This window comes from Bidens hawaiensis, unplaced genomic scaffold (assembly GCF_021521415.1).
Source record: "Bidens hawaiensis isolate Kalapana, Puna unplaced genomic scaffold, B.hawaiensis_p1.1 tig00002935_1, whole genome shotgun sequence".
NCBI classification, from domain to species: Eukaryota; Viridiplantae; Streptophyta; class Magnoliopsida; order Asterales; family Asteraceae; genus Bidens; species Bidens hawaiensis.
In genome coordinates, this window is record NW_027491158.1 from 1,428,896 (window position 1) to 1,443,424 (window position 14,529).

The following is a 14,529-nucleotide window of genomic DNA, read 5'->3' on the forward strand; positions in this document are numbered from 1 at the left end:
GTTTCCCGGTGAAGCCGATTGCTTCCAGAAGTTAACCCACTGCCTCCCTATTGTATGTTTTATTATTTATTAATTAATCTTCCTTACATTCTATTCTATTGATTATTATTGCCCTAATTCACCAAGTGGTTCAATCGCATTACACAAACTCATGTCGGTGGAGAGCCATGCGTGTTCCATTTGAAAGATTATGACGTTGTTGTCAAAGCGTTAAAGACTGAGCGCATTGAGTATGAAGATATCCCTTACGTGACGCACAGAGCTGTAAGCGTATTATCACGTGCTTATGTTGAGGGAAGATGGGAGCCCTGCAGGCCTGAACACTTGTCCGAACAGAAAGTAGACGAGTCAATGGGAGGACTTTCAAAGTCTCTCTTGGAGGTGATGCTTCCCTTCCAAATTGAAGGTGTCAAGTTTGGATTGCGTAGGGGCGGTAGGTGTCTCATTGCTGATGAAATGGGCCTCGGAAAAACACTTCAGGTAATAATAATTGTAATCAGATGATAACTAGTATACATTGACTTAGTTGTTTGCTTGATTTTAGGCCATTGCAATTGCAAGCTGTTTCATGAATGAAGGCCCAATTCTAGTCGTGTGCCCGGCTATTTTGAGATATACATGGGCAGAAGAGTTGGAGCATTGGCTTCCATCTTGTTTGCCTTCTGATATTCATCTAGGTATCTTTCTCAACTAGGGGTTATCCTGTTATTTTATTTTAATTAATAGCGTTGCAGTTGAAACTAGCATACAGATGATGAAATATTTTAAATTTGACTGTGAGCTGTTTTTTTTTAAAGTTAACCGTGATGTTCGGTATCGAGGAATGCATCATGAGAGGCGCAACTGGTTCGAAGTGTACTTGCTCCTCCTTACACTATGTATAATAGTACCTGAGTCTTGATGATCTAAGAAAGTGACAAATAATATATGGAAATAGGGTATATAACTAGTTTTTGGATTGTATATTGATGATGATTTTGTTGGTTGGTTTTTCTTGTCTTAACGTAAGTGTCTGTTCTTTAGGAGTTTAGGGTAATACTATCTCTTCAACATGTGCATGTTTTACCTGATGCAAATACACATTTTATTTGTCATCTCAGCTTGTTTCAAATAGTATCATTGGCATAAATTACAATTGGTAAATGTAAGAACTATATCTTTTTGAGCAACTTATAATAGCTGATGCTTTGTTTCTGTAATTGCATTGTCTTCCAGTTTTTGGTCATGTAAATAATCCTGAAAACTTAGCAAGGTCTCCAAAAGTCGTTGTCATATCTTATACAATGCTGCATCATTTGAAGAAGAGCATTTTAAAGCAAAAGTGGGCTGTATTGATTGTTGATGAATCACATCACGTGCGCTGTACGAAACGAAAATCATCTGAAGCAGGAGATGTATAGTGTGTAATTATATTGGCAATTCACTTAACCTTAATTTTTTTAATATATTTGTATACTTGTTGACTCCCTATTTGACGTCTGAGCTGCATGTTTGTCTATGTACCAAACAAGAGAAATGATTCTCAGCTATATTTCTCTACTGAAATCTCTGTACTACCAAACAGAACAGTCAATTCTCATTCTCCAGACCAATTCCCTTTCTCTGCAATTCCATTTCTCTATTCCATTTCTCTACAATTTCATTCTCTGTACCAAACACCCCCTAAGTTTCGTGACATTTAGCTCTTTAAACGATAGAGAGTAGGAGATAGGGTGGATGGTGGGGTCCACTTGTTATATTTAACCTCTAAATTTATTGTTTATTATTTTAAGAGAAAACTTCTTGAACTTTTGACGAATACCTCTGTCGGCATTTGATTCATGAACACTTTCTTCTAGGTGGGACGGTCTAGAACGAGGTTTAGAAATAGACTTTTGTGACGGGTTAACGGATCGAGAGTGTTTGGATTGTCTAGATTGGGATCTAGCTTCGGATTCTTCTCTAACCGCTTTTTTAATCATTTGTTGAATTTGGTTCATATATTTTTCAGGGATTTGTTCATCTTGTTTTTCTTTTCTCGGCTTCTATTCGAGAAGCCTCCAAGTTGTTGCTTTGATGAGACATTTTATCTTTTTCACGTGTTCTTTAACTGAAATTTAACAAATTTTTCTTTTATTAAACATACGTTTATTTATTCAGCATATGTATATACCATACAAGATATATATAAACGGATTATTACAACACATAGATTCATATATACATCCATATTCGATGTATATATTTATTCCTATCCATACATCATTTAACACATAACATTACATTAACAAACAAACGACACACATCTTTCATGACACTTCATCTCTTGAGATTATATCATCATCACTTCAATCTTTCATGAATTTATTCGCAACCTTGGTTAGCTTGTTGCACTTTCGAAGAAGCGTTTCTCCCATCTTCTTCTTTTTCTTCCCATCAATGGCTATCTTCTTTCTCAATTCATCTGTCTCATGTAGGGCTCGATCCAGATGTTCCTCCTGTGACTGAGGAATGTCATTGGGATAACCGTAGCGAGGTGGTGGGTCACGGTATCCCATCATAACCACATCGAAATGATTCCTTGGATCCAGATATGGAGAAGCAGTCACATCGGATTGGTAGTTGAAGAAGGCTTCAGCAGCTTCATTCTGTTCTTGGATCTCTTTTGCTTGCTCTTCAACTGATGGAATCTTGCCAGAGTATGGCGGGAAGCTTGATGATGCTTGGCCCTTGAGCTCTTGAAGAAACTGCATGTAAGGATCAACAGAACCATAGCTTGTGTTTGGATGAGGATATGATTTTTCCATTGATGTCGCTACCTCGTTTGGGTCGGGGTATTCCTCCTCTGGGTCTGTTTCCTCTTCCGGTTCCTCTTTTGGTTCCTCTTCGGGTTCCTCTTCTGTCATTGCAGGTATGTGAATCTTCTCGTATGGCATCGTCACCCTCATTTTGGGCTTGCGAGAGGGTCCTTCTTTGTTGATGCGGGAGTCTGCATAATCCATAGTAGAAGTTCCAGTATGCCACCTTCGTTGATCTGAGTGGCATTGCATCCAGTCGGATGAGGGAGATCTTCGTTCCCCCTTGATCGGTCGGTTGGAGAGGAAAGCGTATGAAGGGTGAGGATTCAGTGGTAAGTGTGTCGAACCTCCAGATAGGTAATATGGCGGGATCTCAGTTGGTTGATAAGTGGGAATTTCAGAAGGATGATACGTTGGGATTTCGGATGGTTGATACATGGGTAAACTTGACGGATGGTCGATTAAGTGCCTTGGTGCTTGGTATACCTGATGTGGAGTATTGTCTAGGTGATAAATTTGACTTGGTTTAGTGCCGGGGTAATGATATGACTCGGTTTGGTTGTGATCCTCGTCGGTATTGAAGAATGATTCATAGTAATCTTTGCTCATGATGTCCTTTGGGAATTTGTAGTATTTTCTGGCTCTCCTTACTTCACATTCATAATACTCCATTAATTTCTCGTAAGACATCTAAATTAGGTGGTTTAGAATGAGGAGAGGGAAAGAAAAGGTTACCAGCCAATCTTATCCCTAATTCAAGTAAACAAGTAAAATATTTTCCTATACTTGAATCGAAACTTGGGTATTGTTTTATGATACACAATTCGCTAAGATCGATGGCTCTGATACCAACACTTGTCACACCCCAAACTACGGCCTAGGAGTATGACACATATGTTGGTACCACAATTGTAATTAAATCAGAGTTACGTTTTAATAGCGGAAGTCTTTAAAACTTGTGGATTAAAAATATAATATTTACATATACAAAAGACGAGATTTTAAAAGTTCCCGTTATGTTTTACTTGTTTAAGTTTTACAAAACAAACCACCATTATATTATATTTAACAAAAATATCCGAGCCATCGGATTTTTGCACTTCGTCATTCCAAGTGCTAATCTTGGTCACCTGCAAAATGTAAGAAAATACGTCAGCAACGAATGCTGGTGAATATGCTGACGCAGAAAAATATTTTCTTTACTTAATCACTTCTCGAGACTACGTAGGTCTCGGCCCAACGTGGCTTAGGAATAATCAAGTTAAAACCACAATTCATAAACTCGAGTCTCTATACTCGGTTCCCCCAGCAAACACCGCAGCGTTCGACTAGTTGAGTGCCTATACGCATACACAAGGTCATACTCCCCGCAGGAGAGCGTAATTGTGACCAGGTGTGATGTGCCCACCACATATGTAAGGATCCAAACAAACATACACGATAGCCTGATGCCAGTATTTATACCATTGTTTATAAATGTTTTAGAGACACTTAGTCTCATGTAAAGTTTTTCAAGTAACACGTTTGACTCGTTTGAAAACAAGTTTGTAAAAGTTGGGGCGTATTCACCTTTTTGATTTGGATCGGCTTCAAACACCGTCCGAGGGTCTTTCCCGTTGCTATCTCGCACCTATAGTACGAGTATAACCAATTGTTAGTCGGATATAAAATCCGGCTTTAGACCTTTAGTCTTATTTTATAAACTTTACCTCGATGAACCTTTAGTTCAAAATCTCTTTTACTTTAAAACCTTTAGTTTTAAGAGTAATTTATAAACCTTTAGTTTATTTATAAAACCCTACGTTTCTTCTTCTTTAAGAAACATATTCTTTTTCTTTTATTGTTTAAGAATAGTTATTTATTCCTTAAATAATATCTATAACAAAGATTATATACATATATACTTACATACATATATACATATTTCTGAATTCTCATGATCTATCTTTTATTAATTCTTTGTTATATTTTCTTTTCTTTTATCGAGGTATCGAGTATAACCTCGACTTAAGCTTTAAACTTTTTATAATATTTTATTATTATTTTCATTGGAGTTACGCCTACCTTTGTCGGCGTATGGAAACCCTAATTACTTGAGCAGCACTCCAACGCCGTCTCTTCTTCCTTTCCTTCTCGACCAATCCTTCTTTGGCACGCCAACAACGAACACCAATGCTTCACCACTTGTCGGCACGCTTTACGAGGATAATTATCATGATGTCGAGGAATAACAAACGCCTTCATGGTTGATACGTCGGTGGAATGTGGCACGATCTTCGAGGATACGATGGCACGGAAAACGAGGAATCGGCATGCTTTACGATGTGGATCGAGGGTCGGGTTCTCGGGGTTTAGAGAGAAGCTGAAGAGAGAGTTGTATGTGTATTTTTGGTGTGGAAATATGAAGACCTGAGGCTGCTATTTATAGACATTTTCTGGAAGCCCATCGCAGTACGGACAGCCTCCTTGGCACTCGTCGCGTAGCGCGACGTAGGCCCAGCCAGTCACCATATAGGTCTGCCACGTGTCGCCACGTGGCAAACGGTATGCCACGTGTTGACACGTGCCACGTGTGGCCACGTGTCAGGACACGTGGCGAAAAGGGGTGCCACGTGTGGACATGTGGAAGCTTTTGTGCCAGAGGTGTCAGACCACGTCATCGCAGTACGCGATGACGTAGGCTCAACAGCGATCGCGTATTGCTGTTGACTCTTCTAGAACTTTTTGACCAAACCTGTCGTGGTACGCGATGGGTTCGTGTTTTGTCCTGTCGCGTATCGCGAAAGGACAAGAAAACAAGATTTTTGTTTTTAACCTTAGAGTTTTGGAATTTGGCAGAATTGGTCCCTTGACTTTGGAAGTTTGATATTTTTGGCTCGAATTTTCTGTGATGTTACACAGACTTACTAAGTTGGGGCAGTCCAAGAGTTGTGGTAGATGTGGAGGTTTCGGACACAATATAGAACTTGCAAGGCACCAAGTCAACCATAATGATGTCAACAAGGTGTGTTTGAGTAAGATTGATGGTGTCTGTTATCATGGTTTGTGGTTGAATCAATTTAAGACTTCTGGCATGTATGTTTCATTTGGGATATGATGGTTTTTATATTATTTTGACAATTTGTGTTTAATGCTTTTGAGACAGTTTGTGTTTATTTTGACAATTTTTTTTACTCAAATATGCAAACATTACAATACATAAAACCATGTCAATTTCAAGTAACACGTTACAATACATTTCAAATGCAAACCAAGTATGATGCTATTTCCAATGACAATCGTCATTTGACCAGTCAGAGTACCACACTGGATCGTCTTCATATGGATCATGATAGTAATCTTCCTCCGGCTCACTGGTGTAGTTGAAAGCTGCTTTCAAAACCTCAGGGTCATAATCATCACCCGGATCCATTTCAAGTTCTTCAATTGGCATAAATAATTCATCTTCTTTCACCAAATAAGCCAGCAACTCATCTTCTCCCAACTGACATTCTTTGTCTTCCATTTGACTTGCTTCATTGCAAACTGCACTACATCCTTCCCAAACTCAACATTCTCATTGTCATCCTTCTCAGTTTCATCATGGCTGCAACATGACTAATAATGTGGAACAAAGATTCAAAGTGAATATATGAACAAGAAACTCTAAACATTTAACATAAACTACAATAACAACAACAAAGATTACATTATCCAATACTAAAAATACAATGTTAACAACTAATCAATAAACCCAAACATAAACAAAGAACAAAAACTAACTAATTCCTAGCAACATCTTCAAGCTTGTCACTTATTTGGTTTTCATTCTTTCAAACTCATCTTTCTTGTTCATCATCTTCACCATTGCTTGAATTACCTTTTCACAACTAGGGCAAGTGGGATCATCAGCCCATTTTAGCAATCCACAACTCCCCTTCTATAACGGACTAAAGATATCAACAAACAAACAACCCTAATTTGATTCACAGACTAGAACGATTACCCCTAAAATTGACCTAAGCCACACGACAGCCGGAATCATCATCGATAAACAGACTAGAACCCTAATTCGTGAGTAATTAAACACTTACACAGTACAAGAATCGACGACCCGGGTTCACATCGGTCCTGGATATCAGGTAACATGTCCCGGCAGACATTGGCATCTCACACAACAGTCGCCTACACGGGAAGGCTTGGAAGGTGACCCCGAGGAGTATTGACTTGACATCCGATGTTAATCAGCAGCAAAAGATGAATAAGACGGTCGGAGAAAGAGGGGAAACAGGGTAGGTTATGTTAAAATAAGGATAAAATGGTAACATAGTAAATTTGCCAATTTTTAACGAGTCAACGGTAAGTCAACTGACGATAGGAGTCAGAGGAACCCGCCGGAGAAATACAGGTGCACAAAATGCGCAAATTAGTTTTCAGGGGCTAATCCATCTCCTGCCAATATATCACAGGGAGGCAAATTGGAATTTTCTCTTCTTTTAATAACAAGAGCAATATTGTAATTTCTTTAAAAAAACAATTCTAAATAAAATGAAAAAAAATCAAGTGACTGTCATTTCATCATAAGAAATAATCGAAGTTAAAGCTTTATTAGTTTGAGATTGTTATTGGTAACAAAATTAATAGTTGGGATTGTCGCAAGTTAGATTTTTAATTGAGAGCAGTGTTGTGAAAATCCCAACTAGACAGCGATTAATCGCCAGTCCCCACCCCACTTATTAATTTTAGAATAATCGGTCAATGGTCAAAATCTGGCCAACATTAACTGGACTTAGTCTCTCTTTCCAACGAGGTTTTGGCCAAAATCAACGGATTCCAACGAATTTCCAGTCACAATCAGTGGTTTCCTGCAAGATCCCATTCAATTCCGACCAAAATATATTTGTGTATATATAAAACTAAAAATTACTTAATCTCGATTAATTGCTAGTATCCACCCGCACGCCATAATCTGTTTATACAACGTTGACCAAATAGTTATTATAAGGTGCGTAAATTAGAAAGAGTTGAAATTGGGGGCGGGAAGGCTTCATCTTGTCTCGTACGCTTTACATTTCAACACCTTCGTCTTCCTGAACCAAATAATAATAATAATAATGGCACGAAACAAGGTTAGCTTTAATAATCATTTTATTTATTTAAACTTTCGATTTCAGTTAATTAAATGTTTAGGTCTTTGTTTGTGCTAATAATTGCTTATATTTTTAGGGCAAAAAATACTCAGAATTAGGGGGTGTTTGAAGTTTGTAATAGTTCAATAATTAGGCTTTTAACATAACATTAAAATGTTATGTGGATTGCAGTCAAAATGTCAAAAGTATATTGTTTTGAGAGTTGAGGTTATCAGCTTATCTACTTGTATATATAATTACTCTACTTGATATAAGTCATTTCATTTGTATTTGATCCAAACCCTATATTTATATTAATGTTTGTTTATGGTTGCAAATCAAGGCTGAATATAAAGCTAGTTTATTGGTAATTTTTCTTTTCTTATATGGCTATATGCTACTTTACTAACAGCCAGAGAGTGGTTTTCTTAGACTCCTTTTCACCTTTTATTTAGAGAATTGATGCAGTGAGACTTGGTTTCATACATGCTATACTAATAGCAGGCAAATAAGTTTGCTTGATAGTTATGTAAGCTTGCTATTTATTTGTGACTTGCTGTTTTGTTTCACCTGTCAAATGGTTTTCTTCTGCTCTCAAAGATTCGTTAAAGACTTATATCAAATGGTTTGACTTTATAAATTTAATGTCGATTTTAGTCCAACTGACAAGTAGCGATATCATGAAAAAAAATGTTTTTGGGAGACCCAATGTGGTTCACTAGAGTAAAATTTTATGAAACGTTAATTATTTTTCTCAAGAAAATATTATTTGGAAAGGAAGTTGATTTGCTTATATTTTTACCTGTTTTGTGAACACGTACAGGAAGGATTGGTTTTATTGATCGATGTTAGTCCATCAATGCACAGTGTCTTACCAGAGATTCAGAAAGTTTGTTCTTTGCTAATACAGAAGAAGGTGAATGTTTTAATTCTTCGGTTTCTTGTTATTATTTGAAGTTTGTTCTTTGCTAATACAGAAGAAGGTGAATGTTTTAATTCTTCGGTTTCTTGTTATTATTTGTGTACATTATGTCAGAGCCGATTCTGTAAATTTTCCGTTTGTTAACTTGTTTTGTCTAATTTTGTATCTTTTTAGTTGGTTTATAGCAAATATGACGAAGTGGGAGTTGTTGTATTTGGAACAAAAGGTAATTTAAATTTAGTTGACCAAGTTCGTCTTTATTAACCGCTCGTTTTTCATGTTGACATAATATCAACTATCAAGTCCATGAATTTTGCTTGTAATGGAGTCATTCTTATGAAGGTGCTTTTTATATGTTCAGATACCAACAATGATTTGACAAATGAAGTGGGTGGATATGAACACGTGACAGTTTTGCAGCCGATAAAAGTTGTGGATGGAGATCTTGTTGATGTGGTACAACAACTTCCTCGAGGAACTGTTCCTGGAGATTGTATCCTAATGTTTATGTTACATTTATAATTTAGATAGATGATCATTTATAAGTTATATTATATCAAAACAATAATCTAACTATTTTAGTAAAATGATTTAGGAGGTTTGATGCATTATACGCTTTGGGAGACATTCAACCTGTTTCTTCTTTAGCTAATCCTTTTTTACGTGACCGGTTTGACCCGTTAGAGATCAAAATAAGTAAATAACCCTAATGGTTCAGTTGTGCTTATTGGTTTGTACCTTGACGTTAATAATAGTTATGGATGCAATTGTTGTGGGGATGGATTTGCTAATTAAGAAATTCCAAGAAACAATCAAGGGTAAAAAACGTATCTGTCTCATTACTAATGCTATGTACTCGATCAAAGATCCATACGAAGGCACCAAAGAAGATCAAGTCTACACCCTTGCAGAGCAGATGGCTTTACATGGCATGAAAATTGATTGCATCATTTACAGAGAAAACCAGAAACGGGAACCAAGCGAGACTAACATCATCGAAGAAAATGATTCACTGCTGAGTATATTTTCAAAGAAAACAAAAGCAAAAGCCGTGCATGTTGAGAGTTCAACTTCATTGTTGGGTGCATTAAGGACTCGTAATGTAACTCCTGTAACCACATACAGGGGTGATCTTGAAATAAGCTCCACATTTAAGATAAAGGTGATTTACCATTTGCTATAATTATTGTTTCATTATGATTTTTTGCTCACTCTTGTTAATGATTAGGTTTGGGTCTACAAGAAAACAGCTGAAGAGAGATTCCCGACTCTCAAAAAGTATTCTGATAATGCACCTGCAACAGATAAATTTGCGACTCATGAAATTAAGTTAGATTATGAGTACAAAAGCGTTCAAGATCCCGGTAAAGTTGTGCCTCCAGAACAGAGGATAAAAGGATATAGATATGGACCTCAAGTGATTCCTATATCATCTGCTGAACTTGATGCGGTTAAATTCAGACCAGAAAAAAGTGTGAAACTTTTAGGGTTAACAAATGCTTCCAATATTATGCGGTATGTTTACCTACTGTAATGGATAGCTATAAACATATAGGGGTTGCAAAATGGGTGGGTTGCTTAACTAGTCAACCTGTGTTTTTTTGGTAAGATCGGTTTGTGTTGGGCTGACCTGAAACACTCTTTTATTTTAAGTTATTTATAACAGGCGTCAAATATGATCACAAAGTTATGTTTGTCAATAATAATCTAATTATTTGAATAAACTGGTTTAGGAGGGGTGTGCATGAAACCGAAAAAACCGAATCTAAACAAAAATGAAGATCTGGTTTTATGTTTTCGACTTTTTGTAAAAACCGAACTTTTGGTTGGTTTCGGCTTTGGATGTTATTAAAGTCAAAATGTGCCGAACTAATTTTATGGATTTTACTTTTAAATTTGATGTAATTTATAAGAATTTAACAAGTAGTGTATCCCAAACATTTTAGCCCAAATGTAAATAATTGATTAGTTATTAACTAACAAAAAGATTTTGGTCCAAATTCATATTTTTGGGTTGAATTCCTTTTTCGGCCCAAAAAGTTCAAGCCCAAATGGCAAAAACCGAAAAAGGCAAAACCAAAGTGAACCCAAACCAAAAAACCCGAAACCAAATGGTTTTTAAAAACTCGAAAACCGAATTTCGGTTTTTGGTTCTGTTTGAGCCTTAAACCGACCCATGCACACCCCTAGGATTTACATTTTACGCGTTAAAAATACACTTATAGTGATCTTTGACCTATTTGACTTGTTTCTCTTTTACACATTTGTGATTTGACTCACTAGTGATAAATGCATTTCTGAAATGAATTGACCCATTTGTAAGAAAATGGGTTGAAATTGTCACCTCTTTGCATACTTAAAGTAAGTTGACTTTTGACTTGTATATTCGAAGACATTACTACATGAAAGATGTCAACATATTTATTGCTGATCCGGGCAACAAAAAGGCGATTGCTGCGGTTTCTGCATTAGCAAGGGCAATGAAGGAAATGAACAAAGTTGCTATTTTGCGTTGCGTGTGGAGACAAGGACAAGCAAATGTTGTTATAGGAGTCTTAACTCCAAATGTATCAGACAAGGATAATATTGTGAGTCCTTAGTTTCAGCTACAGTGTTTGACTTGTGTCTTTGACTGTTGACCAATGTTCTTTCTGACCTTGCTGTTAAATTGCAGGCGGATTCATTTTACTTCAATGTCCTTCCTTTTGCTGAAGATGTTCGGGAGTTTCAATTTCCGTCTTTTAACAGTCTTCCGGTATCACTACAGCCAAGTGCAGAGCAGCAAGAAGCTGCTGATAAGTTGGTGATGATGCTGGATCTAGCGCCAGCTGGAAAGGAGGAATCTTTGCGGCCAGAGTTCACCCCAAACCCTGTTTTGGAGGTATCTAGTTAGTTAGTTATTTCTCTAATTTTGCAAAATTGAAAAGCAAACTGTAGTTAGATGCCAAGATGGGTGGGTTAGGTTACGGGTTAAAATAATTTTGGTGGAAACTAGAGGTGCACAAACCGTTTTCTGGGCCCAAACCGGTTCAGGTCAACAAAAGTCAAAACTGGTTTTGTGGTTGAAAATGTCAATGAATCAGGTTTGACCAGTTTTTGTTGGAACCGGTTTGGGTTGGAATTGGGTTGAAAAACTCAATGAATCAGGTGGGTTTTGAACTGTTCGGGCCTAGCCGCTAAAAATGTGTTGGGCCGCTTGCATTGGATTGATAAGAAGCTTGCATCAAGCTGGGCCTTATCGAGCCTGAGCCTCAAATAAAGCCCGTTTAGTTATCGGGTCTGAACTCGAGCTGAGCTTTGCCTCGTTTAAGGTTCTTCTCAAAATTGCTCGAGCTGAGCCAAGCCGACCTCAAGCTTCAATTCTGTATACGAGTCGAGCTCGAGCCCAAAACATAGGCTCGAATCGAGCCGAGTTCAAGTAGACTAAAGCTTGGGATCGGCTTGTTTGCATCACTAGTTCGGGTTGGGCTTGACCAGGTTGGAACCGGTTTCGATGTGGTTCAGTTAGCTTCCTAACAGGTTCCTGCTAAATTGGTTTCAATACTGGTTCTGATTGGGTTACAGCTCTTTCCGGGTCGGGTTACAAACTGGTTATGAAACCGTTTTTTGTGCACATGTAGTGGGTGGAAACTGCTTCTTTAGTACGATTCAATATGGGCTGGGCTGGGCAGGGCTGACCCACAAACCCTTTTTGACCCACAAACCCGTTTTAGTCCAGTTTAATATATAAATAATTAATAAGTTAAGTTTAACAATGACTACAATTGTAATCTTAATGTTTGATTTAAAAAGAAGTATTTATAAAAATAGACTTTGGGTGACTTCGACCTGTTATGTTCTATTTGTAACTAATTTATGTTAATTCATTTGTGAGTAAAATGGGTGAAAATTGCTACCCTTGAACTAAATCCGTTTACAAATGTTTGACTTATGTCAATTTCTTGCTATTTTGTTGACTTTTGACTGCTATTTATTCAGCGGTTTTACCATCACCTTGAACTGAAATCCAAGCATCCAGATGCAGCTGTACCGCCACTCGATGAATCACTCAAAAGAATAACAGAACCCAATCCTGAAGTAGTATCGAAAAACAAGCTCGCAATTGATGACTTTAGAAGACATTTTGAACTTAAAGAGAATCCTAAGGTCAAATAAACAGGACCGACAATTACATCTTTACTTTCTTGCAATAAAACGATACAATGTAACGTTTAAAATTTCATTTTCAGTTGAAGAAATCAACTAGGCGGTTGTTGAAGGACAAAACACCGGGATCATATGAAAACCAGTCAACTGACTTAATAGCTTCTACATCTGAAGTCAAAGTCGAGACATTGGGAGATTTGACTTCTGTAGCTGATTTTGAAGCTATGATATCTCGCAGAGATAGTCCCGAATGGGTTAGTAAAGCGATTTTTGCTATGAAGAATAAAATATTAGATTTGGTGGAGAATTCACTTGAAGGGGATAATTATCCAAAGGCTTTAGAGTGTCTAATTGCTCTTAGAAAGGGTTGTGTCATTGAACAAGTAAGCATTTGTTTTTACCACACATAATATGTGACAGTTGACTGAAGTTTGACCTTTTTTGTGTCTCGTATAGGAACCGAAGCAGTTCAATGATTTTCTGAGCCAGATTTTTAGATTCTGCCAGGAGGCGAAGCTATCAAGTTTTTGGGAGTTTCTTGCTTCAAATGACGTCACGCTCATCACCAAAACCGAAGCTGAAGACAGGTAATAGTTTGTGTCTGATTGTTTTTGTAATAATAATATTACATGTTTATCAGTGTAACTCATGCTTGCTTTTATGGCGCGTGCTGGTTTGATCAGTGAAATTGAGGAACAAGATGCTAGGAGCTTGTTTGTGAAACCAGAGCCAAGGTCATAAGTCGGGTGCTACGAAGTTTGTGTTTTTTGATCTTGAAGATGCGCACACTTTGGCAAATGGAATTAAAGTATCGGCTATCGAATAGTCATGAAAGTTTGTGTTTTGTAATTATGATGGATGTTAAACCTGTTAACGTGTTCAATATTCGAATTGGACTTGACACAAGTGAACTTAGTCTACTTAATTACCAGTTTATTAGTATAAAACTCTTCTAGAATTATGATCAAAGGTAACCGGTTCAGTGACGCTTTAATCCTACTTGATGAATACAAACCAATTGATTGATAATAAAAAGGAATCCTAGAAAAACAACTGTTTGATCAATTCAAGTAAACATAAAGGTTAATTAAACGAATTAATCAAAACTTAATCCACACATAAGATAGAAATCACAAAATCATTTGTTCATATAAAACCCTACACCTACACTTGACGTGGTGACGAAAGGTTTAGCCTTGTCTCTACATCTTTGAGTAGATTGATTATGGATTGTTGTCTCTGCATCTTGAGTAGATTGATTAGGGATTGGGAAGATGAAAGGTGTTAAGATGGTAAAGAATTACTCCAAAATCATCCAAGACGGATGTGGTATTAAGATATCTCGATTTAGGGTTAATCAGGGCTTAAATATAGAGAAAAACCCAAAAACTGACATTGTGCGCCGGGCCTACCATAAGCTACGGTAGGGTCACCTTAGCTTACGGTGGTCAGGTGGCTTAGGTATCAAGAAACTGCAGCCTTTACACCACTTTTACCTAGCCTCCACCGTAAGCTACGGTGGAGCCGCCGTAAGCTACAGTGAAGGTGACATCAAGAAATTTTCATTTTCATATTC

The 14,529-nt window shown here is 37.3% G+C and overlaps 1 protein-coding gene across 1 annotated transcript; it reads left to right on the forward strand.

Moving 5' to 3' along the window:
• Window positions 1-7,802: 7,802 nt before the first annotated feature.
• Window positions 7,803-13,839, forward strand: LOC143621775 (ATP-dependent DNA helicase 2 subunit KU80-like). The gene is made up of 12 exons (XM_077093097.1): window positions 7,803-7,885; window positions 8,709-8,801; window positions 8,982-9,033; window positions 9,169-9,300; window positions 9,563-9,969; window positions 10,036-10,322; window positions 11,200-11,395; window positions 11,482-11,688; window positions 12,786-12,953; window positions 13,037-13,336; window positions 13,410-13,540; window positions 13,637-13,839. Exons 1-12 carry the CDS (start codon window positions 7,871-7,873, stop codon window positions 13,692-13,694), a joined length of 2,046 nt encoding a protein of 681 aa, XP_076949212.1. The 5' UTR covers window positions 7,803-7,870; the 3' UTR covers window positions 13,695-13,839.
• Window positions 13,840-14,529: the final 690 nt, after the last annotated feature.

What these genes read in the sequence shown, in the direction of transcription:
- LOC143621775 (XM_077093097.1), top strand. An exon ending in AGGAACTGTTCCTGGAGATT is followed by an intron (nt 9,301 to 9,562) that starts GTATCCTAATGT and finishes CGTTAATAATAG; the next exon opens with TTATGGATGCAATTGTTGTG. An exon ending in AAAACCGAAGCTGAAGACAG is followed by an intron (nt 13,541 to 13,636) that starts GTAATAGTTTGT and finishes TGGTTTGATCAG; the next exon opens with TGAAATTGAGGAACAAGATG.